The 24,112-nt window shown below is 43.3% G+C and overlaps 1 protein-coding gene across 1 annotated transcript in view; it reads left to right on the top strand.

Moving 5' to 3' along the window:
* SLC44A3 (solute carrier family 44 member 3) overlaps nucleotides 1–24,112 on the top strand; it is a 51,674-nt gene that overhangs the window by 14,044 nt on the left and 13,518 nt on the right. The window contains exons 4-13 of the mRNA XM_075286771.1: nucleotides 2,033–2,175; nucleotides 3,022–3,158; nucleotides 3,587–3,680; nucleotides 4,326–4,495; nucleotides 5,933–6,022; nucleotides 6,156–6,280; nucleotides 7,637–7,823; nucleotides 12,692–12,857; nucleotides 13,139–13,292; nucleotides 19,438–19,521. Coding sequence (XP_075142872.1) covers nucleotides 2,033–2,175; nucleotides 3,022–3,158; nucleotides 3,587–3,680; nucleotides 4,326–4,495; nucleotides 5,933–6,022; nucleotides 6,156–6,280; nucleotides 7,637–7,823; nucleotides 12,692–12,857; nucleotides 13,139–13,292; nucleotides 19,438–19,521 — 1,350 coding nt within the window. The remainder of the gene's footprint in view (nucleotides 1–2,032; nucleotides 2,176–3,021; nucleotides 3,159–3,586; nucleotides 3,681–4,325; nucleotides 4,496–5,932; nucleotides 6,023–6,155; nucleotides 6,281–7,636; nucleotides 7,824–12,691; nucleotides 12,858–13,138; nucleotides 13,293–19,437; nucleotides 19,522–24,112) is intronic.

The raw sequence follows: 24,112 nt of genomic DNA, 5'->3' as shown, positions 1-24,112 counted from the left end.
CACGGGACGCCATTACCCTTTATACCCATCCTTGCTCCTTAACCTCTCCTATTCTCACTGACATGGTAAATACATTTCGACACACTAGACAAACAGGCGTGTTTACAACCAGATGGGTGTGGCCTGCACAGAATGGTGCGGCAGGTTTCCGGTGCCCTGTTCTCCATATGCACACAGTATCTTTGCAGTATAATAAGACGCGCACTCTCCGACCACCTGAAACCCTGCGCAGCAGAACCTCCTATAGACTAAGGAATCTGTAAATGTCTTCGCCCCCTCCTTCCTTCTTTACTGTAATAACGTAACCTCTTCATTTGGTGAGAATTGCTCTGTTTGCCGATGACCTTATGAGCCGCTCTTTCCGTGCATGAATCAGAAGTCTCTGGTTTCTTTCCCGAGCAGCTTCTTATTTTTCCATATGGTAATCTTGGAACACCAGGCCGTCCATTACACCCTCGGACACTTTCCTTTATGTCATGGGTTACTCTGGTTTTAGAATAAACAAAGGGTCAGGTTTTTTTTTTGTCTTGCTCTTTGGATCCCATTCAGGAATAACATATGGTTGGTGCAGGTGTAATAAAAGCCTTGGCTTCAGGCGAGATTTTTTTATGAAAGGCCGTGAATAGGAGAGTATATGGCATTGTTGTTTTACAGATGCCTCCAACTAAAATTTTCCAGTATCCACAATGATGTAGCCATGGCTGTTGGCTGTTGTGCGTGAACACTTGGTGCCCAGCTGGCAGCGCCCTCTATTACTTTATGGAGTACAGTAGGTCGTTCTTTGGGTCCTGCCGTATACTTTAGTTAATCCTCTGAACCTGCTGATCTCAGGATCGAGCGACGATCTAATGGGTCTATGGGTAGAAAGAGTCAGGATCCTTCGTTCCCACGGGACGGGACATGGATCCTGTGCTGGAGAAGGAAGGAGATGAATAAGCATTTGGCTGACAGCTGTCTAAGAGGATCTGTCCGTTCCCCTGACATGTCTGTTTCTATCTGTACAAGTATTCCTTCTGAAATTCCAAAACTGGAACATCATAACTCATTTCAGTTTCATCTTCCCTCTGCTGTTACTCCTAGAAATATATGAATGCATCAGCACCTTGGTGTTAGTAGTTAGTGGCGTGTCCCTGGACAGTCTAAGGGATTTTTGTCAGGATTTTGAGGCCTCAAAATATGGAGCCAAAACACGGCTCCCATTGAAATCAATGGGAGCCGGTCAGTTCTTATCGGGAGCCGGTTTGTTCCAGCGCTCGGAAAAAGGAAGTGAGGTGCTCATTCTTTCAGGTGGATTTGCCTCACGATTCGGCCTGAAGACACTCCCAACTAGGCCCATTCATTGGGCCTAATCCGGAGCGGAGTTCGCGGTTGGATGCCTTTCAGTCACGGCTAACCAGCTTTTAGATCGGAACCCGAGGCGTTTTTTTGGTCATAATGGTGGACCGTTCTTGCCAGGGACCAATGGATAAGTTTATTTATTTATTTTTGTTCCTTGCTCATCGGTTCTAGTCCTCAGTGAAAAATTGGATTTTCCAAAATAGGAGCAAACATCAGAGATTCCTAGTATTTCACCATCTTACTACAGGGTTAGGTTCTGATGTAGATAGACAAGGGATGTACTTGAATGTTTACGTCAGTCCCATATACTCTGAATGGCGTGACATTTAACCTTATGAATACTTGGGGCCTATGAGTACCTGTTCTCACAATTGGAGTGGGGTCCTAACAACAATCAGACATAAATGAGCTATCTTGTAGGCAGGTGATACATGTCTATGGGACTGTTGAGTCTATAAAGTACATCCTATATAATATGCGGTCATACATAACCAATAAAACATAGAGCAGCACTGTAGTCTGCAACCTAATAGGTCAAGGCGTGCAGGACTTCCAAGTCTCCAAGTAGAAGAAGGCGCCTCCTCAATAAAACACTTTACTCCCCGTGTCTCACAGACACCGCTGTTCCATGTTCATGCTCCTGTAATGAATTGTGGAGGAATTCAGGGATTCATGACGTCTTATCTATTTGCAGGTGTTTATCAGCGGATACGCCCTGATGGCCGGAGCGGCCGAGAGACTCATCTTCGGTTATGATAGTTATGGAAATGTCTGTGGGAGAAGGAACTCTCCTATCCCGAATGCTCCCTTCTCTGGAAAAGACATGAGTGACCGAAAGTAGGTATTATAAGTTATTGTATGTATCTATGGGGGATAGGGGAAGGGGTCAGGGTATGTGAAGTAGGAGACAGTAGGTCTGGATTGTCTGATCCACTGGGGGGGGAGTTCATTTCACTCTTAAGACAGTGCCGATACCTGTAACGTGAGTTACGACCTTACTACTTATTCCAGCAAAATATTTCTGCTGCAATTCCTATTACTGTATACGGCACGTACTATATTTTATATTACATGATACTAAACCATTTATGAAAATGAAAAAATATGGCAACCACCCTTGGTATGGGCGTAGGGTTGTGCTTATTTGTTTTTTGTCACGCCTGTGCATGCAAAAAGATATTAAATATAACAGTTTCCGCATGTGCTGACATCTAGTGGCCAAACCAGTTACACTGCAAACTGGTCTGGAAAAGGGCATTATATTATATTATTATATTATATTTATATTTTATTGTATTTTTATTTTAGTTTAATATTATTTTACTTTTATATATTTATTATTATTATTATTATTATTATTATTATTATTATTATTATTATTATTTTATTATTTATTTCAGTTCTGTAGAGATCGGACCATCCGGTAGTTCACTGCATCGTGACATAACTGACTATGATGCAGTATCTCTTATGCACACAGCCATGTTCAGTCTTTGCACCACAGCCCACATGTGGACCGTTTTCCACTGACAGGACTCAAGGGCCCTAACTGTGTTGCTAGCTTAATATACTTCACCCTGCTGACCGTGTCCCTTTAAGTTTTGCGGCCTACTCTTACTTTTGGTGTAGGTTTCTTAGAACCTCATTGTAGGATTACACCTTAAAAGCTGAATCTATTTGCAGACATGTTTTCTTCCTGAATTCCTGCAATATGCAGATCAAAGACCTCAGAATCAACTCCACTGCTCTGTGTGTGTCCAGTTGTCCCCAGGAGCAGCTGATGTCCCTGCAAGACCTGCAGCACTTTGCAAGGAATAATGGTCAGTTTCATTGTTTATTTGGTGGTAACATAACGGAGCATTAAATCAGTTTGGAAATGACAACACACTTTACATATTTCTTTGTGAATGCAAAACCTTTCGTGTTCTCTAACATTGTGAGGGTTAATGGATTCAGGGCGCGGTCAATTTGCCAGTATCTGCCCTGGTTGCAGAGATATTGGTACCATTAGTTTCAGTATCAAAATCCCTTCACTGTCAAGGGGTGAGGCCTCACAGCCCGGTGTTACTGCTGGGTGATAAGCAACGCCCCCCCCCCCCCCCCCCTGACAGTACAGGTCTATAGAAGTGTCCCATCAAGGGTTGTTGTTGTATTGTATTGTATTTGTTGTATTATATTTGTTGTATTGTATTTGTTGTATTGTTAGTGTATCCAAAGTTATCTAAGGGTATCTTGTCTTGTGATCCAGGCTCACACCTTTGTGCATACAAATTGAACTACACAGAATATACAAACCATCCAAAGGCTTCAGAATGGTGTCCAGTGCTCCCCGTCCCTCCAAGGTGAGATTTTATTATATCTTCCAATATTTCACCAAGTCCAGCTCTTTACTTCATTTAATAGACGCTGCTGAACTGATTTTGGCACAGTTGTATTTTATTTTTATTTTTTTATCTAGCCCACACCGTTCCTGAGCAACAAGAGCTATTAGTTTTGATGCTTGATAAGCAGTTCAGGCTCTGTACTGTCAAGGGGCAATGTCAGTCAAGGGGTGTGATTTCTGATCTGTGACCCTGGCTGCCTCTGATTGCTACTCTGAATCACACCCCCTGCCTGACACTGCCCACCTGACAGTACAGAGCCTAAGTAGGCACCAAAACTAACTACAGCGATTGCTCAGGAATAGTGGGTATAGAGAAAATTCCAGCTGTACAGGAATCGGTGGAGCAGCGACTATCAACAGATTATAAGAGCTGGAGCTGGTGAAGGTGGCGCAGTGTCCTTTTTAAGGTCCTCCCACAACACATGGCTGTGAGTGTTGTTTTGTTACACTGACAAGTCTTCTCTAGTCTATGGTTTCTACTATAAATATAAGGCTGTGTCTTTGATGTGGAATTGTAATAATAGATCTTGTAGCAATGATGTAACAGTGTTGTTGTTTGCCTAATTCTGCTTATTAACTCGTTATACTTTATTATCTCACTCAGCAAGTCTTTCCCACTCTTCAATCGCTGCGTTCCTCAAAATCCAGACTGTTACAGCAAATTTGCATCGGTCTTGATCGACGTGATCAATGAGGTGGATTTCTTTCACCGTATACTTAGTGGGATCATGGCTGGCAGGGACAATGTTGTGGTCCTGAGCATTCTCGCAGTAGGTATGACAATTTACAATTTAGAATACACACTTTTGTGGAAGTCCCCACCTAAAGAAGTCAGGATATAGGGACTGCAGCTTTAGTTGTCCTTATACCTGCAGGAAAAACCAAAACCTAAAAAACAACGGTTCTTTCCCATGTCATGTGTGCTCATCTCTACCCTATAGAATTGTCCTCCCGCTTGTTGGCTCTTCATAAGGGTAACTATCAGCATGTCATTTTTAGCTAGGGACTATACATTATACGTAGATCTGTCACTATTTTATTTGTATATTACGCCATATGTGCCAGTAGATAATGTAGGTGTTGCTCTTCATGGTCTAACATTCCCCTATACCATAAGCGTTTCTGGTAAGTTCACACGGGGTATTTTGGACAGGATTTTGAGGCCGTATCCACCTCAAAATCCTGACCAAAAAGACGGCTCCCATTGATTTCAGTGGGAGCCGGTCAGTTCTTTCATCCAGGAGCCATCTTGTTCCAGGTCCCAGAAAAAAAGAAGCGACATGCTCATTCTTCAGGCTGTTTTGCCTCGCGATTCGGCCTGAAGACACTACCCCTCCCGTCTAGGCCCATTCATTGGGCCTAATTCAGAGCAGAGTGCGCGACTGGATGCCGTTGCAGTGAACCGGCATTCTGTCGCGGCTACCCGTTTTTTGGTCTGGTTCCAGATCAAAAAACCTTGTGTGAACTTACCCTTAAAAAGCACCTTTAATCTCCGACACCAACTCCAGTTCTTAGCCTATGTTAATAGGCGCTATTGCACTGATTTTTTTTTTTCTCTAGCCCCCACCATTCCTGTGCAATCAGTGCAGTTAGTTTTGGTGCCCAATATACTATTTAGTCTCTACTGTCAGGAGTTCAGTGTCGGGCAGGAGCAGACAAGGGGGTGTGATTCTGAGCTCTGACACTGGCTGCCTCTGATTGGAGCCCTGAGTCACGCCCCCTGCCTGATACCGCCCACCTGACATTACTGAGCTTAAATAGTACATCAGGCACCAAAATTACCTGCGCTTACTGCTCCGGAACCGTAGGGGCTAGAGAGAAAAGTCCATCTGTGTTGGAATCAGTAGAGCGGTACCTATTAACAGATGCCAAGAACTAGAATTGGTGGAGGTGGTGAAAGGTCCTCTTAAAGAGATGAGAGAGAAGCAGAAACACACAGAGTCTGCTACAGCTAATAGTAAGTTTTATATCTCACCTCCGTGCTCTATAATAACTTATCTATATACTGTTGCTTTTGAGTGAGTGAGAGTCATGGAGCAGAATCTCCTGTGGGAGAGATCTCCTAGCAGCAGAGCATCTGAATGGTGTAGAATACATATATTGACCAGAAATACTATTATGCTTTATCATTGGATTGGAGAACTTCTGATGTTATCTATATTTTATTATGTTTTTGCCGTGACCTACCAAGTAATATATTTTTCCTTCCAGCTTTGTCAGTGGCGATGGTCATATCATTTCGTTACATCAGCATTCTCGTAGTCCATATCTTTGTCACTCTGCTCATGTTTGGTCTCCTTTGTAAGTATCATCCCAACTACTTCATACAGTCGTCTTAGTAAATATGAATGTGTTTCAGGCTGCGTTCGTGTTAGTGCCAGAGTCTCTGTTGGAGACTCCATTGCATCTTAATTTTCATATATTGCTCTTCTAGTTGTCACCGGCGTTCTCTGGTGGCTGTACTACGATCACGTTCACGACGTTAGCTATGAGCTGGAAACTGAAAAAGAAAATACCAAATTTTTGCTTGGCTTTTCCATCATTTCAACCTTGATATCTGTAAGTATTTCTTGTATTCCTGCTAGGTATCAGTAAGGGATTCTATCATTTAAAATGCAATTTTTTTTTCTGGGTACCACGTCGGAATAGCCTTAAGAAAGGCTATTCTTCTCCTACCTTTTAGAGGTCTTCTGCGCGCCACCGTTCGGTATAAATCCCGATTTTCATCGCTATGCAAATGAGTTCTCTCGCAGCACTGGGGGTGTCCCCTATGCTGCCAGAGAACTCTCCAGCAACACCTCCATCTTCTTCAGGAACTGGTCTTCTACCGGCGCTGGCTTTAAACTTCCAGGCCTCAGGCAGCCCACTACGTATGCCTGCCGGCCACAAGAAGATGTCTGCTTACAATACTGTGTAAGCGGCCATTTTCTTGTGGCCGGCGGGCATGCGCAGTCGGCTTTGCCAGAAGTTTGAAGCCAGTGTTGGAAGAAGACGGGAAGAGAGGCCGTTCCTGAAGAAGATGGAGGCGTGCTAGTGTCACGGTACTAGTGGTACAGGATCAGGAGTCCAGTCGTCGGGTAATGCAGAGGAGGCTGGAGACAGCAGGTGGATAGCCCACAGGGGTCTGAGGCAGTAGTCCAAGGGCAGATGAGTAAAGACCAGGTAGAAGTCTATAGTCTTTCAGGAGCTGTAGTAAAGCTACGGTGAGCTTGCAGCCAGCAGGTGAGGTTCCAAGGAACTGAAGAAGATCTCGCAAGGAGGTCTCCTGGGTGTTCAGGCTGTATCCGGAATAAACAGAACACAATACCAACACAAACAGGAAGTGTCAGAGTCACCTATATATAGCCAGTCCAATCAAGGTAAATACAGGGCGGGTTCAAATCATTAGCAGCAGCTGATGAGCCTCAGGAGTAGGCTCCACACAGAAGTCCAACAGGCCATGATTCCACAAGCCTGATAGCTCAGGTAGCAAGGAGACACTGAGCAAGACAGCAGGTCACAGGTTCAAATCCTGACAGCTAGAGAGTTCTCTCGCAGCATTGGGGACGCCCCCAGTGCCGTTTGAGTGCTGGGGCCCGCCCCTAGTGCTGCAAGAGAACTCATTTACATACCAAGGAAAACCAGGATTTCTACCGAACGGCAGCACGGAGAAGACATCTAAAGTAAGGAGCAGAATAGCTTATCTTAAGGCTATTCCTACGTGGTACCCAGAAAAAATTATGTTTTAATGATAGAATCCCTTTAAGGATGAAATATTGTGTAACATTTGTAAGTCCTCCTCAGTCTTGGCTGTGGCTTTCTGCACGATTCTGAGCTGGTTTAGCCAAAAATTTCTGGGTTGTGCCGTCCCCTTAACATGTTTTATGTGACCTGATAAATTCCCATTTCTTCAGTTATTACTTTTTTTTTTTTCAGATTGTCCTTTTCATTACAATATTCTTAATGAGGAAGAGGATACAGATGACTATTCAGCTCTTTCAAGTTGCTAGCAGATTTATCAGCCATATCCCCTTCCTGCTGCTTCAGCCGCCCTGGACCTTCCTCATCCTCCTCTTCTACTGGATACTTTGGGTGGCCGTACTTCTTAGTTTGGGAACTTCAGGTGAGTCTAAAAGTCTTCTTCTAGCAGGTGGGTGACCCTCGGTCCTTATAGAGGATCGAATTGTCACTTAAATAGCAGTCTAGGATTTCACAGCACCAAAACTACTCGCACTTATTGCTCAGGAATGGTTGGGGCATGAGAAAAAAGTCCAACTGGGCCAGAATTGGTGGAGAAGCAACTATTAATAGATGCGAAGAACAGGACTTGGTGGAGGTGGTGAAAGGTCCTAGTGGTGTACATTAAAAGTTGGACATGGATGTCTGTCTTTTACAGGTTTTCTCCACTTCAAGCTTTCAGTCTAAAAATTTTTAAGACCTATGCTAAAAATTGGTCATTAATATCTGATTTGTGGGGGTCCGATACCTAGCGCCCCTTACCATCCAGTGGTTCTCAGTAGCTGATATACTCTGTTCTCTGTGGAGTGGCTGGTCTGCAGTACCTGCTCTGGCCACTACACCGTGAACAGCGCTGTCTCCTTCCTGCTCCATTCTCTAAGTTCCAGCTGCTCAGAACTGCTGATCAGCGGGGGTGCTGTATGTTGGACCCTCACTGATCTGATATTAATGATCTACTATCAGGTAAAAATTTCCAACACTGACAGAGGACGGTGTGTCTGTTCATTTTCATCATCTCTAGACTAATATGAAGGGTCACCTTTAGCCCCTCTAGGGGGGCTGCTTCTATTTCAGAGCCATTACCCTCATGCCATTGACTTATTCTTAGCCTGACGGTTCCTTCCACCTCCCTCTATGCAGAGAAGTCATATAATGTATTATAGAGGAGCAGGGAGAGAACTGACACATGTCCCTGCCCTTTGTTATTGTCCTGTGTATGCGGAGGAGGATGACATTAGGAAAATCCCACAGAACTGCCGGCTTTCTTGCTAATGGTATCTGATTGACGTTCGGAGATTTCTTTGGACACAGAACAAAGAATGTGATTGGGGAAAATTACAGTGTGTCAAATCGGAGGAAGGGGCTGTAAAACGACTGGAAGATCGGGGTAAACACATTTAGAAAATGTTACACATTCACTTTTAGGAGTCCACATGTAACACTTTCCCCAGTCCTCCATGAATGTGGTGCACAGTTACATATTTGTGACTTATGATTTGTTGGGGACTTTTCCAGAAAATTCACCCTATACTTTACAGTGTGGAAATCTGAAGCATAACCTGACCGTGCAAGTCTTTAATCCTGCAACAAGACAATCTCTGCTATGGTTTTGGGGTTTTTTTGGATGAGATTTCTTAAACGTCTTCTACTCTTTGCTGGTGCAGATTTTCAACTAGCAAATCTGAACTATGGACACCAATGTTTGGACGCCTACACATTACACCTATAGGAGCTTTTGGGATATCCCAATCTAAATCCTTAGACATTAATAAGAGATCTTGCACTCCTCTGGGAAGGCTTTCTATGGGATTTTGGAGTACGTCTGTCATAACTTTTGCCCTTTTACTGTGAGGAGCATGTGTGAGATCAGACACTGGTGTTGGGTGACAGGGCCGGGCATTCTAGTTAATCCCAAAGCTGTATGAGGGGGTGGAGGTCAAGTCTATGTGTCGGCAAGTCAAGTTCTTACACTCCGAACTCCCCTAGCTGTGCTTACAAGGGCCTTGCATTGGGGCATAGTCATGCTGGATCAGGAAAGGATCTTCCCCAAAGTTGGAAACATGCAATGGTACAAAGTGTCTTGGTGTACTGAAGAATTAAGATTTCCCTGAACTGAAATTAAGGTGTCGGGAATCCCAGACTACTGGTTTCTATTTGTAGTTATCGCCTTATTGTTTCCATCACCACCAAATAAACTCTGCTTGGGTCTGCAAAGCCCGTCTGAACTTTTTAGGCACAGCCCCAATAGCCGATCTTCCTCCTCATTCAGTTACGTGTAGGTGCGCTGTCTAAACCTCACTGGACTTGACGCTTGTGCCTGTGATTGTCTGGCGCAGTTTGGCTCTTCCTCTGCTATTGAAAACTTTGGTTCTGACTTGGGCTCTATACTCGTTTTGGTTTCTCTCTACACCCCTGGCACTACCTTAGCTTATCGATTACACTCTCAGGGTGCATTCACACTGAGTAAACGCTAGCTTATTTTGTAGAGTAAAATTACACTTGTAAATTTTGCTATCCCATTGACTTCAATGACATTTTACAGGCGTATTTTTTACAGGCGTATTTTTTACAGGCGTATTTTTACACTTGTAAAAAAATATCATTGAAGTCAATGGGATAGCAAAATTTACAAGTGTAATTTTACTTTACAAAATAAGCTAGCGTTTACTCAGTGTGAATGCACCCTCAGGCCTACCAAGGTACTGATTTAGTTCTCTCTATCTGCAAGTGCACCCGTTGTCTTATACATGACCTAGGTGCCCGGCGGCCATCCTGCCTGGCACCGTGTTCTGGTGATATCAATGCGGGTGCCTTAGATTCCACATCCCTGGATTGTAGGTAGCAGTTTATTTACAGATTTCAGACCTAATCTGTTCCTAGGGTATTTTAGGGAATACCTCTCCTAGGGCATTGCATGTGTTTCTATTCTATACGATTAGGGCGACCTCTGGTGAACATCCTTATATTATTATTCCTCCTCCACCAAACTTTAGAGTTGGCCCAAAGCGGACAGTTAGGTAAAGTTCTCTGGCATTTCACCAATCGCAGTCTCATCCATGATGCCACCAGATAGGAGAATCCCTCCACAGAACACATTTCCATTGCTCTAGACCTGTGGTTCTTAACCGGGGTTCGATCGAACCCTAGTCCCTATGCATGGTTCATTTTGTGTACCAGTAAAAAAAACATATACCTATGTCCTGAATTTGGAAAAGAATCATATTTGATTTATCACTAAAGAAGGGTTCGGTGAATGTGCAGATGAAACTGGTGGGTTCTGCACCTCAAACAAGTTTAAGAACCGCTGCTCTAGAGTCCAGTGGCGACATTGCAGTCATGCAGTGATAGTTGTGACCACTAGATGACAGTATAGCAATGTAATGTATCTGTAATATGAAGGCTGGGAAAACAATCTGGATTTACAAAAGTATTTTTGTTCTCCTGTGTTATTTATTTTTCCTTTTAAGTTATGATTTTTTTTTAATCTGCTGTCTATATCTGTGTCCCATACAGACCTCTCCACCGGTGGGGTCCTTCATTTAGACTACATAGACAGCGCTGCATCAAGCACAGCAGAGCAACACACTTTTAGCGTCTTGCAGCCTTAGAACATGCTATGCAGATATGAAAGGTAGCAGAAAAGACACCATGTTCTTGTCTTGAGAATTTCCTTTCTCCGCAAGCGTTTTTTTTTATTTCCACTCGCGGATAAAAGAAGCGACATGCCCTGTCTTCAGACGGATTCAGACTGTATCAGTCCGCCTCTAGACGCTCCCTCCGGACTAGGCCCATTCATTTGGGCCTAATCCGGAGCAGAATGCCACAACTGTCAGAATCCGCGGCAGGCCGCAGGAGGCGCTTTTTTGGACTTGATTCAGAATCCAGTCCAAAAAAGTCCATCTGAGCCTGGTCTAAGAAGCCAAGAAGAAGCTGATGGCCATCAAAGCATGGAATGGCCTGCAGTCTCCAGATGTAAATCCCATGGAGCATGTTTGGGATGAGCTGGACAGCGGGGGTAATAGAAAAGCAAGTTCAGCACCTTTATGGGGACTCCTGCAACAATGTCGGGAAGAAATTTCTGAACAATATCTGAATGCAATTGTAGAAAGAATTCTTGGATTGTATAAAGCTGTGTTGTCAGCTAGATCTGGCGACCGTGAAGGGTCAAAATTTAGATTTAATTTCTTGAAACAAAGTTAATCCATTATTATTCTTCATCTTATTTCTTCAATGCCTTCATTTCAAAATACATTTCAGAAATTAAGTTCTGTAAATATCAATAAAAACTGAAAAAATTGAGGGATTCTAAAACTTTTGAGCAATAGTGTAGGTGCAAAAGAGGAGAGGCTTCTTTAAGACATTCCTGTAGTCTCCGTCTACCTCAAGACATTTGGTATTTCTGGGATGAGGCTCATTCTTAATTTAAAAAAAATACAGTATTTAATGTAAAATATATTAGGTTATTACGATGGAATCTCGGCTCCAGAAGATTTGATGGATCACGTGAAGACTCAAGTTTCATTCACAATTTCTGAAAAGTACAAAAGATTAACCACTTCCATCGCAGAACTGCCAGAAGAGCAAAGAAATGATCTGACAGCGAAGAGCTGTATATACTGAGACCTGGCATCTCTTGCACATGTATAGCATGTCTCCAGTTATCTGAGCGCGCGGTTATAGGAACCTAGACAGTCCGCACCCTGCACCACTGCAATAGCGCTGTACAGTAAGTTAAGGCTCCTTCATGACAACATGGACAGGGGCTTATTCCTCTAACTTTTAGGCTTTATAGAATTTGCTAAATCGAAGGCCCCACGATGCGAAAAGACAGTGTTTTTGTTGCAAATTTTGCTGCGTTTTTTTGAGCCAAAGTCAGGACTGGATTTAACAGAAGGGAAATGTCCTTTTATATGTTCCATTCCTTTTCAAGCCGCTCCTGAGTTCATTGTAAATGTAACAAAATTTTAAGGTCGTTGTTTTTTTGCCAAAAATGGGAGCTGGTCCCAGCAAAATAAGGAAGGGAAATATTCCCAGTATAAGGTTATTCCCATCCCCTGAGAAGATGTTTTATCTAATTTTGTTTGTACGTTTTCAGGCAGGATTAGACGACTGCTAGAAATGCAACGTCTTGAAGCCTGCAGCCCTTTCATCATCTCATATTCATCTGTCATTGTGTTTTTTGTTGTTTTTTTTTTATCTTCTCTCCATAATTTTATCCTGAGTCTTATCTCTTGTCTCCGTTCCCCATTGTAGGCACTGCTCAGGTGTCCGCAGATGGACAGGTGGAATATAAACCTCTGGCCGGCATCCGCTACATGTGGTGGTTCCATTTATGTGGCCTCATATGGACCAGCGAGTTCTTCCTTACGTGCCAACAAATTGTCATTTCTGGAGCAACGGTTACATGGTATCTACATAGGTATGCTAAGATGCGATTGCTACAGCGGAGAAATACTGGTATACAGCTAAATACGTCCCACACATGTATGTATACAGTGATACATAGCCGGACTGTCGGCAGCCATTGCTATATTGACAACACAGTCCCCATCTAGACTTAGGAAATGGTTAAAAACCAAGTCGAGACAAATAAAGTATATTTTCATTTTGCTGTATTATAACGCTTTGTTTTATTTTTGGCATGTACAAGTTCTTCTAGGGTTTTATATACTGACTTATATGCTTTTTTTGGTCATGCAGAGATAAAAGCAAGGTCCAGCACCCAATCCTGTCTTCCATGTCTCTTCTGTTCTGGTACCATCTTGGAACGGCCATCATGGGCTCCTTATTACTGATGCTTGTGAGAATCCCACAGATCATTTTAATGTATCTGTCTAAGCTACTGAGTAAACAGGTAAGACATAATATATATCCAGATTAGAGATGAGCGAATACTATTCGAAACGGCAGTTTCGAATAGCACGCTCCCATAGGAATGAATGGGAGCGGCCAGCGCACAGGGGGTTAAGCGGCCGGTGCCGGCTGCGTCCATTCATTCCTATGGGAGCATGCTATTCGCTCATCTCTAATCCAGACATCTCATCCTATATATCCAGGCATCCTTGCTACATCCATAAATGATATCAGCCATGGCAGTCCGTCTGTGAGCCTGTGATGGAGAAATTTCCATCACAACCTCATTGGCACCAATTGGCCCTTGTTTACGTATGTAAATATATATTTGGGTAACGCAAAGCTGGAGAGGGTGCGTATTGATCTGAATATTTGCATCTTTCATCTACTATGTGTAATACGTGATGACTAGTTATTTGGAGTCATACTGCTGAAAACCTGAAAAGTCCTCATAAAGCGCTAGTACCCCTAATGCCTTTACAGTGGTGATGGTTATCACTAATTGTAATCACATTTTTTTCTCGATCACACGTAGGAGTAGCCTTAAGAAAGGCTATTCTACCTTTAGAAGTCTTCTCCACGCTGCCGTTCCATAGAAATCCTGGTCTTCTTCTGTATGCATATGAGTTCTCTCGCAGCACAGGGGGCGGTCCTCAGCACTCAAACAGCACTGGGGGCGTCCCCAATGCTGCGAGACAACTCTCCAGCGACGCCTCCATCTTCTTCTGGAACGGCCTCTCTGCACGTCTTCTTCCAGGGGTTGGCTTCAAACTTCTAGGCCTCGAGCAGAGCCGACGATGCATGCCTTGTCCACAAGAAAATGGCCGATTACACCAACTTACTGTGTAAACTCCCATTTTTCTTCTGGCCGCGGGCATGCGCAGTCTACTCTGCAGAGAGGCTGTTCTTGAAGAAGATGGAGGCGGCGCTGGAGAGTTCTCTCGCAGCATTGGGGACGCCCCCTGTGCTGTTTGAGTGCTGAGGACCGCCCCCAGTGCTGTGAGAGAACTCATTTGCATACCGACGAAATCCGGGATTTCTACTGATCGGTGGCGCAGAGAAGACATCTAAAGGTGGGAGAAGAATAGCCTTTCTTAAGGCTATTCCTACGTGGTAGGGACAAAAAAATTGAGTTTTAATGATGGGATCCCTTTAAGGTTTCAGAAAGCTTGTATTTTACTTTTAAATATAAAATTTTGAAGTTTTGATGACCTCATCAATGGCATCATAGTTATATAAATTGATGATCTGGTGCATGTATATAAAGTACTCCTATGTTCTGTAATTTCTATTAATATATAGGGAGTCATTGTTTAAGGATCATCTTTTGGATCCTTAAAATATTGCTCTTCAGCCCCATTCAGAATTATACATTCTATTCTAATTGACAGATATCACATGACCACGTGTGTGTCTAAAAGAGCTGCGACCATGAACACATGATATATGGTGTGTGATTTACATGATCACGCTGCATAGTAGAGTCCGTAGTAGAGAGTATATACAGTATTATATAACCTATTGTACAGTAGATCAGACTTGTTGTATCTGGTAAGCACAGACAACGGAAGGGAAATCTCGCTGGAGGTGATTTAATAATGATGCGATATGTCACTGCCTGCCATTAAAATATTCAGTATTCAGTTTTATTGAATGTGCGGAATACTTCAGGCTATAGAGTTACACATGTTTACACCTTCACGCACAGAAGGAGCGACAGAGGAAATCTATTTAGAATTAGTGTTTGGAATAAAGATCACATGGAAGGTTCTTACTCATTGCTATTAAAGTAGAGAAAGAACCGACATACGTTCCAATGTTCACGGTCATAGCTATATACTTAGTGCTAGAAATATTCTAACGAGTTGGCGGCCATTGTACAGAAACGAGGAACAGGAAATAGGACGAATTGAACCAAAAATATTACATAGAAAAGTATATTAAAAAAAAAAAAAATTTCTTAAACCGCCATATAGATTAGAAAAACGTCCCCCAATGCCCTACCCTTCCAGTGCTGCCCCAGTCCCAGCTGATCTTCGCCTCCTGCTCCCATTTTGTCCCTGCCTCAGCCACTGCTTTTGCCTTATCTCCTGCATCTTAAGATGGGACGTAAGCTTGGGAACAGCAGGAATTTACTCAACTCTTAAATGAGTCTTCCGGGCCCAAATCAAATTTTCATACAGATGAACTATCCTATGGATTTGATTCAGGGCCATAAAACCCCTTTAACAACTGTTCTATGTTAAAGTTGTGAAAAAAGGGATTACAAGAAGATAAATGGGTGTAAAATGATAAGAAAAGTAATCCCATAATGTTTTCTTAACATTCCCATTCCAACATTTCCAGACCCCTCAGTCCATCCTTTCTTCCTGTTCCCTCCCAACATTGATGTGATGCTGCACCCGCGCCCCTTTAAACAATTTGGTAGTCTTTTTGTCTGGGATTAAGAGGGTTACACTAGATAGATATCTATTGGATCCATAAAGGCCTATACAGACATGGGTATGTCTTGCAATTGTCATCCCTCGGAGACTAGTGCAGATAAACCATGGGGAAGTATCTTGTATCAACCACATAAGACTAACCTCTGACCACGACTTTGTCTGCGGGTTGTTGGCGTCGATGATCCACCTATATTCTGCAAATTGCTGCCATCGATGGTTTGCCTGCTCCGGCATTTCAGCAGCTCTCAAGCTGGCCTGCTGCTGAACTTGTCCCTCTCACCGTGCCCGTGATTGTTCCGGTATCTCAGCAGCTTGCTGGGACACCATATAATGAGCGTGTTGTTGGCGCTGATGATCCCCATCAGCTCCGATTGAGGAGACCACTGTGACTTCTGGCTCCTTCATAGCTTTCATTGTTTGCAACAAATTACATTTTCTTTTTCCAGGCATATTGAAAATGGGAAAACTGCCAGTTTGGATTAAAGGTGTTTGCCCATGTCAGTTTTTCAGCTGTGTCTGGAGCAGATCAGATATTATGCAGATGTGTATACACACTGAGGGTTAGCATGTGTTTACACAGCTGCGGCTTTCTCAGAAGCTGAGATAAGAGCAATGTAAAATAGTATGTGAACATAAATTCATAACAGTCGTGAAGCCATGTCATTTACCCGGATAAAAAGTAGCCTATGTGTTAATGGAGGTTAATCTATCTATGTGCCGGATTTCATCCAAATCCGTTCAGCTGTTTTTGCGTGATTGAGGAACAAACATCCAAACACACAAACTTTTACATTTATAATATTAGTAGGATAGGATGTATGTAACCATAAATGTAACGTACCGTACAATCCGTCCCATAGAAATCTCAGACAAGACTTTCCAAAAGCCAAGAAAGCGACCTTGGGTTATTTTTAGTTTCTGCTCATGAGGTTTGCTTCCTCCGAGGTTTAGGGAATTCCTGACAGCGAAGTTATAATCTCATTATAAGGAAGAGGAAACTCGGCTAATTTCACTTTAATTTTATTGGGATGATGTATGGTATATGGGATGTCCCCGGAGGCAGTAATAATCCAGATCCTCTCACTCTGCAGGACCGGTATTGTACGGTAAGACAAGTATGACGTGGTGGAAGTAGATGTTTACTGTCTGACAACTTTAGGTCCCCCCCACACCCCTATTTATAAATTGGCTTGGCTTTCCAAACTGTTGGTGCCAAATACATAGTAATAAAACAATTATGCTTTGTTCATCCAATGTCTTCTTGGCTTCATTTGCTGCGGCCTTTGTGGTGAGCGACTCTGTATAAAAATGCTGTTTCCTCTATTAAGCCAATAAAAACACTTGGTCACATTTTCCATGGAGGATAGATTTTACTGTTGCATATATATATATATATATATATATATATATATATATATATATATATATATATACTGGCTGCGCGGATTTGGATAAACCAATCCCCACAATGCACATGGTGACCGCCCGATCAGATGATGGATGTCATTGGGCTCCTCTGATCTGATGCCACGTCCTCTTTAAGTATGACTTGTTACGAGTATTGCCACTATGCAGATAAACAGAGCATAGAACATAATGGTGGCGTCATCGATCCTACTATCCGAGGACGACGGTCTTTTATAAATGAGAATTACCCAAAGTCACAGGAAATGATGGTGAACAAATTCGTTTATGTGCGATGATGAGTTTATGTGCACAGACCATGTAATCCCAGCAGATCCTGAGGAAGCAGAGACGTGATTGAGTATTGCTGTAAGAAAACACACGTATTCCTGTAGCTGGGGGATGTATCTATTGTGTGCAATGTAAATGCAGGAAAATCTATATATTGTGTTGAGTAAGGTTGTCACCATGTCACTGTGAGTTTGTCTTTTTGCAATGTACTCGGGAGAGGATCCGTGTCCTCGGAGGTCTGTTTTTGTACATTGTATTCTCCTTAATATAAAAATTCCTTATGGCTTTGCTGCATAAATTTACCCGCAGTGTAGATTTTAAAGGTGGTGTTTTTCTACCCTAAACAAGCCCCGGTCATGCGTAACATAGCATTAAGTTGCCACCATCCGCATGCTACCCTTTGCTAAGCTTTCTTATGCATAAAAGTAAAGTTATAACCTCCTAAAGGCTGAGCCCGGGATAGTCACAGAAGCAGGCGTCCACTATAGCAGGGGTAAGGAACCTTCGGTTCTCCACCTGCTGTGAAACTACAACTCCCATCATGCTCCATTAACTTCCATTGGAGTTCCAAGAACAGCAGAGCCAGTATGCATGCTGGGAGTTGTAGTTTTGCAACAGCTGGAGAGCCGAAGGTTCCCTACCCCTGCACCACAGCTAGTCATACTGTGACTGCTCCTGAGCGGTATAATTGACATGTTCCTCACTACCATCAGACTTCTTACTACCTTACCAGCATCCAGATCTCACGACACGTAAGTAAACTTGCATCATCTTCTCTCTGTTCCTATGGAGGAAGCCTACTGAATCCGGCAACAAGGCAGAGAGGAGCAGGCGCAGGGTGCTCGCGTGTCATGTCATTTGGATGCAGCTTAGTAAGGAAGGAGCCCGATGTGAGTGAGGGACATGTCAATGGCTGAAAGTAGTCGCTGCATGACTTGCTGAAGCCCCCGCCCCAGTGACTTCTTAGGGCTCCATACAGTTGTAGCAAGAAGTAAAAAAGGGATGGTGGTAACTTAAAGGGGTTGTCTGGAACTTTTAAGTTGATGACCTATCATTAAAACAGATCAGCAAAATCTGACACATGTGACCCCACAGATCTTTAATTCATAAGGATAGGTAATCCATAAATAGGCCTGGGAAAACCCCTTTAATGCTACTCATTCTTGGGCCTGCTCAGGATATAAACCACTCCCTTTAAATGCAAAGCATGTCAATTTATGCTGCAGATTTTCACCCAAAACATATGGAGAATCCCACAGCGAAGTGGCATGCATCATATGAGGATGGTGTGAACATTTTACATTGGAGAAGTCTTGCATATGGACATACCGTGAAGGTCCAGTCCTTCTTCTTTTTGTAGGGGCAACCGCTGTGAGATTTCCCACTGTGTTGGAAAAAATTCCTTATAAGGGATATCTGAGGAATAGTAGAGATGGAAAATTCACATAATACAGTCAAGGCCTTAGATCTGATACATGTGGGACGATTGGTAAAATCTGTGAACTTGTGCAACCAATTCTCAGAATGAAATGGCCCCATAGGGTATCAAACGTACCGCTCAGAGACTCCTACGTGGTTGTCCACGATGGAGTCTGTGCCAAGGGTCCGGCCCTTTCAGTAGGGATTAAGAAGGGCCGGCATTGACATTTCCCCTTCAGCCAGTTCTGTGTCTAACTCATGATCACAATAGAACAAAATTTGCAAGAAAAATGTCAGCACTATTATTGAATTTCTCATATGGTAGAGGACGATGCTATTTCCTGTTTGGCCGGATCACAGAGGTTATTGCACTGCAGATTCTTGCAGCTGTCGGACCAGTTGTTTTCCTTCCAAAGCAGCATGTTCTGCTCGGTGGGAAAAGACATTGAGTTCATTAATCCTTACTTTACGAACCGTTCCACCATCACAGGAAAGGGTGTGATAAACACGGCGCGGTCAGTGTCGTGAAGGCGCTCGCCTTTGTAACACGGTCTGAATAAACACACCTTTGTATGTATTTGTTTTCAGGACAATGCCTGCACCAGGTGCACCGAACGGGGCTGTTCCTGCTGCCTTTGGTCCTATGGAAAATGGCTGCGATTCTTGAACCAGGTACGGTATTTGTTTCCTCAGCTATGGGAGGGGCTCACACTTGCTTTTTTTTACATGATAAAGAATAAGTCATTTGCTTGTAAAGAAATAAGTAAAATATTTGAAATAGTTTTCCACTTTCAATGCATTTCTCCCTAAAATCAACATCTCAATCTTACCACTAAGTATGTCACGGAGAGGTCCTAAGGCAACAGCAAACACTGAAATGCAAATGGTTAAAAATGAGAAATATTTCAAGAAATCTGTAAGTCCCCCTCCCCATTATGAGATCCGATGTGTACCCCTTCCCCCCCTTCCTCTGTACTGGCCTATGTGTAATAAGACAACTGAATAGAGCAACCTCTGTTTGTTACACTGACCATTAAATTCAGCTTGTACATCTCATGAAAAACTAGATCCGATGTGGGGCAACACAGTTAGCACTGCAGCCTTGCAGTGCTGGAGTCCTGGGTTCGAATACCACCAGGAACAACATCTGCAAGGAGTTTGTATGTTCTCCCCGTGTTTGTATGGATTTCCTCCCATACGGGAAAAATGTACATTGTGATCCCTATATGGGGCTCACAACCTACGTTAAGAAAGAAAAACAAGATCCGAGAATGACTAGACTACATCTTTAGTGAACTAGAGAATCTAGATCTCGAGGATCTTCCCACCAAGCGGGGGTTTGGAGCTTTTAACATTGGAGCTACACCCAAGAGCAGTCCTGATAACATGGCCTTACGCCACCAGTGATTCAGAGACCTCCATACACGTTGATGATGCTTCCATTTTCCAATTTAATTTCGATCTATAAAATTCACCAAGGGATAAACATCTGGGGAGTGAGAGCGGTATATTGTAAGGAGGGATGGGACCAGGAGAAGACAGTAAAGATCTAAGAGACAACCGTGAACATAGTAAAGAAGGATGGCTTTGGTGCTTCGCTTTTCTTGTGATCCACTTCTTTAAACTTGCTGCCTTCTGGTTTTCTTATTGATGGGTACACGAAAAAGAGGTGGAATATTTTGCCAGCTTTGTCTTGAGCACTGAGGAACCTTGTTTTCGGAGAAGCCTACAAGTATGATAGTGATCCCTTACTTTCAACAAAATATTAGGGATCAAACCTATACCACTGTAAAGTCCTACAGTGACTCATGTTGGCCACAATGAAAATAAAATCCTATAACTTCAGTATACTTTTATTGAGTTGGGTGACTGTAAAGGAAGGCACAATCTATTACACTTTTCTATACACTCAAAGGGGTTATGCCATTAGGCATGTTTAGCCTCAATCCATAGGATAGATCTATGGGAGTCTGATTACTGAGACCCCCAACAATCCTGAGAACAGGGGCTGCCCATACACCAGAGCGATGGGGATATCCAAGGGCCATACTAGGCTTCCCATCGAGCTTGCCTACATTCAGCCTGGATCCGTTCACAACAAGGGTAAAACCCCATTCTCAAGGTTAGTGGGGGTCTCAGCAGCCAGACCCCGACCGATCAGCTATTTAGATTTAGTTTCATGTATAGACAAATATACCCCTTTATTAAATATATTCTGGGGCAAACTGCCCAGATGGAGGTGACCGTTTCGTTTGTTCTCTGTTGGGCTAGTAGCTGATTCTGATTCTAGAACTTTACCGACACATACAACAAATGTGTCCATATATATATATCAAGATGTGAGCAAAATGTAAACCTACAATAGTCTACATCTGCTCAAGGGTATAATATATGGGGGGTGGGGGTTCTATGAATGACCCTAAACCTAAAAAACTCTAGATCCATCTGTATATGTGGGGGGGATTAGGGAGGGCTATGGACACAATTGTTATATTTGTATATGCAACTAGAACTTTCCCAGCGTCATGATGTGAACAAGACCTAAACCCACGTTCAGTTTACTCCTGAACATAATATATGGGGATGGAGAGCTACTAGTAGGGGAACTCCTCGGGGTACATTAGCGAGGCCTCCGCCTTCGCTGCCATGAATTATGTGATGTTTACTTGGATGCTGCTGACTGAACTATCTTCTATGACGGATGAATTTTCTGTCATCTGGATTTTCTTGGAAATATTCTGACAACTATCGTTATTCTGAAGACATTTGAGTCACGGAGGCGAGAAAGCAGGGCAGGTATTTCATGCTGTCGGCACACATGAGGAGAGTGTTAATATGTCACTGGCTGAGCATGGCGTCGCTCATAGCTTGACCTGTATACAGCCTGTCTCATTAGCTAAATGGACCGTGCACTGCGGAGGGGGAACATTTAGCTTCACTTTATAGGCATATGTTACGAAATGCATTAACACTGGGGCCTTGTGTAACCAGAATACAAGGGCACGACAGGACTAAGTCAGTAATGGATCCAGCTGGTTTTATGGAATCTCAGGCATCAGTGTGAACAACCAGTAACGGGATTTCAGCTCTATAAAGATGCCAAGAAGGGCCTTGAAGAACATGGATTCATCACATCCTGTAATGCAGCGATTCTCTTAGTACAAGTGTTTCATGGTGCTCCTACCTGCTATATATCCCTTTTATTTTCTTTATAAAAGTCAAATGAACGTTGTCTTCTGCTCAGACCGCACCGAACAGGTGCACAGGGATTTCTGCAATGGACAGCCCCGACTCTGAGGGGTCAAAAAGCGACATTGCAAAAGTAGATAACTGTGCCAGAACCTGCACTCATCATTGACATATTGCAGGTTCAACACAAGACCCTGTGGGAGGAATTTGGAGGGATGAACGTCACTCAGTACCTTATTCTTAATGAAGTTCCCAAGTGGCGTGGAGAGTCTGGGATTGTTCCTCCTAATAATTCAGGTGCACCCTTGTGTGCCATAATTGAAAGCCAAAAACTGGCGCAGATTTCAGGTATAACTACACTTTCCGTGGTCTCTGCCACACTCTACCCACGTTCCTAAATAAAATAAAAAAAGGAGAAAATGGGTTCTAAAATGGAGAAAGTGACATTTTTACAACAGAAAATGGTCAATCTAATGATAGACTGTAAAGGATCCCGGGGAAGCCCATTGTCTACAATGGTGTCCACCAGGGTGACGGTAATTTTTTGTTACTGATAACACTGTACAAAAAAGTCAGTCTTGCATGGGGCAACACGGTGGCTCGGTGGTTAGCCCTGCAGCCTTACAGCGCTGCAGTCCTGGGTGCAAGGCGTTTGTATGTTCTCCCTGTGTTTGCGTGGATTTCCTCCCATACTCCAAAGACATACTGATAGGAAAAAAAATTTACATTGTGAGCCCACGATCTTCAAAAAAAAAAGTCAGTCTTGCAGGGCTTTTTGTTTTTTTTTGTCCACAATTTTTTCCAGATTCTGCGCCGAAAGCTCCAACGTAAAAGTGAACACAGCCATTGCATCTTTGCAACTATTCGACAGTATGACTTGATTTAACATTGTCAACTTTGCAATGGGTTAAACCGCGCCGTCACCCCCAAGTCGCTTTTCTAGCGGGCGAGGTTTTAACGGGAGTATAGCCAGCGGCGTCAAGTCACTCCGCTCCGCCATTGGTTGTTTTTCAAGCCTGCATTTCCATGGCGACCCATTTTTTTCGGTGACTCATATTGTTACAGTAGGGTCTTTAAAACCGTGCGCTGGATTCAGCTGTCATACAAAGGAATGATTATTCCCGGCCCGCAAGCCCCATCCAGAAGAGAAAAAAAGCTCCACTAGGAAAGCGTTGGCCGCCTGCCCGAGAGCCATCAGCGTTTCCTAAACTTCTGACATTTAATCAGTTGTAATGTCAAGCACACAATGGCGTCTTGCTAAACGGCACTTCTGTTCAGTACATGAACATAATGAGAGGGTTTAGGATAGGAGTGTGGAATGCTACTGAACTCTCTGATCAATACTTGGCAGCATCAAGTGCTTTTTTTCCGCCTCTCACTTTTCCTTTTTTTTTTTTTTTCTAGCTGCATAAGCTATTTATTACAAGCAACGTCCACAATTAAAGGCATCAGACACCGAAAGTGGAAACTGTATGTGAATAGCACAATAAACATCCATTATGTATAGAGGACAAGAGCCCGAGACACTGGCACCAAATAGAAATTAATGATCTCGGTGCTGCCAGGTCTTCTGACCCAGAGAAATCAGTCTAGTCATTCACAATGTGAACAAGGTTATCTAACCCCCCCCCCCCCCCCCCCCCCTAGAAATCACGGTCTAGTGATTCACAATGGGGGAAAAAAAAATCATGCAGACCTTTATACCTTTTAAAGGGAGTCTGTCATCAGAATCCAGTATATCAACCCAGCTAGGCAGGTAGATAGGTTACCTGAATCAAATGGTGTTTTCCCCTTCTGATTCGGTGACGTTTATGTCAATGTGCTAATAAGCTCTTCGGAGCAACAAGGGTGATAACTAAAACCTCGATATCCTGGCAAAGCACCAGTTCACAAGGGAAAATATTGTTTGGTTCAGGTCACCGTAACCTATCTATCTGCAGGGCTGGGGTGATATGCTGGTTCTGGTGACACTAACCTATCTATCTGCAGGGCTGGGGTGATATGCTGGTTCTGGTGACACTAACCTATCTATCTGCAGGGCTGGGGTGATATGCTGGGTCTGGTGACACTAACC

The sequence above is a fragment of the Leptodactylus fuscus genome, chromosome 9, assembly GCF_031893055.1.
Source record: "Leptodactylus fuscus isolate aLepFus1 chromosome 9, aLepFus1.hap2, whole genome shotgun sequence".
Taxonomy (NCBI): domain Eukaryota; kingdom Metazoa; phylum Chordata; class Amphibia; order Anura; family Leptodactylidae; genus Leptodactylus; species Leptodactylus fuscus.
The sequence above is the reverse complement of the archived record's forward strand: the minus strand, read 5'-3'. Positions and strand labels throughout refer to the sequence as shown.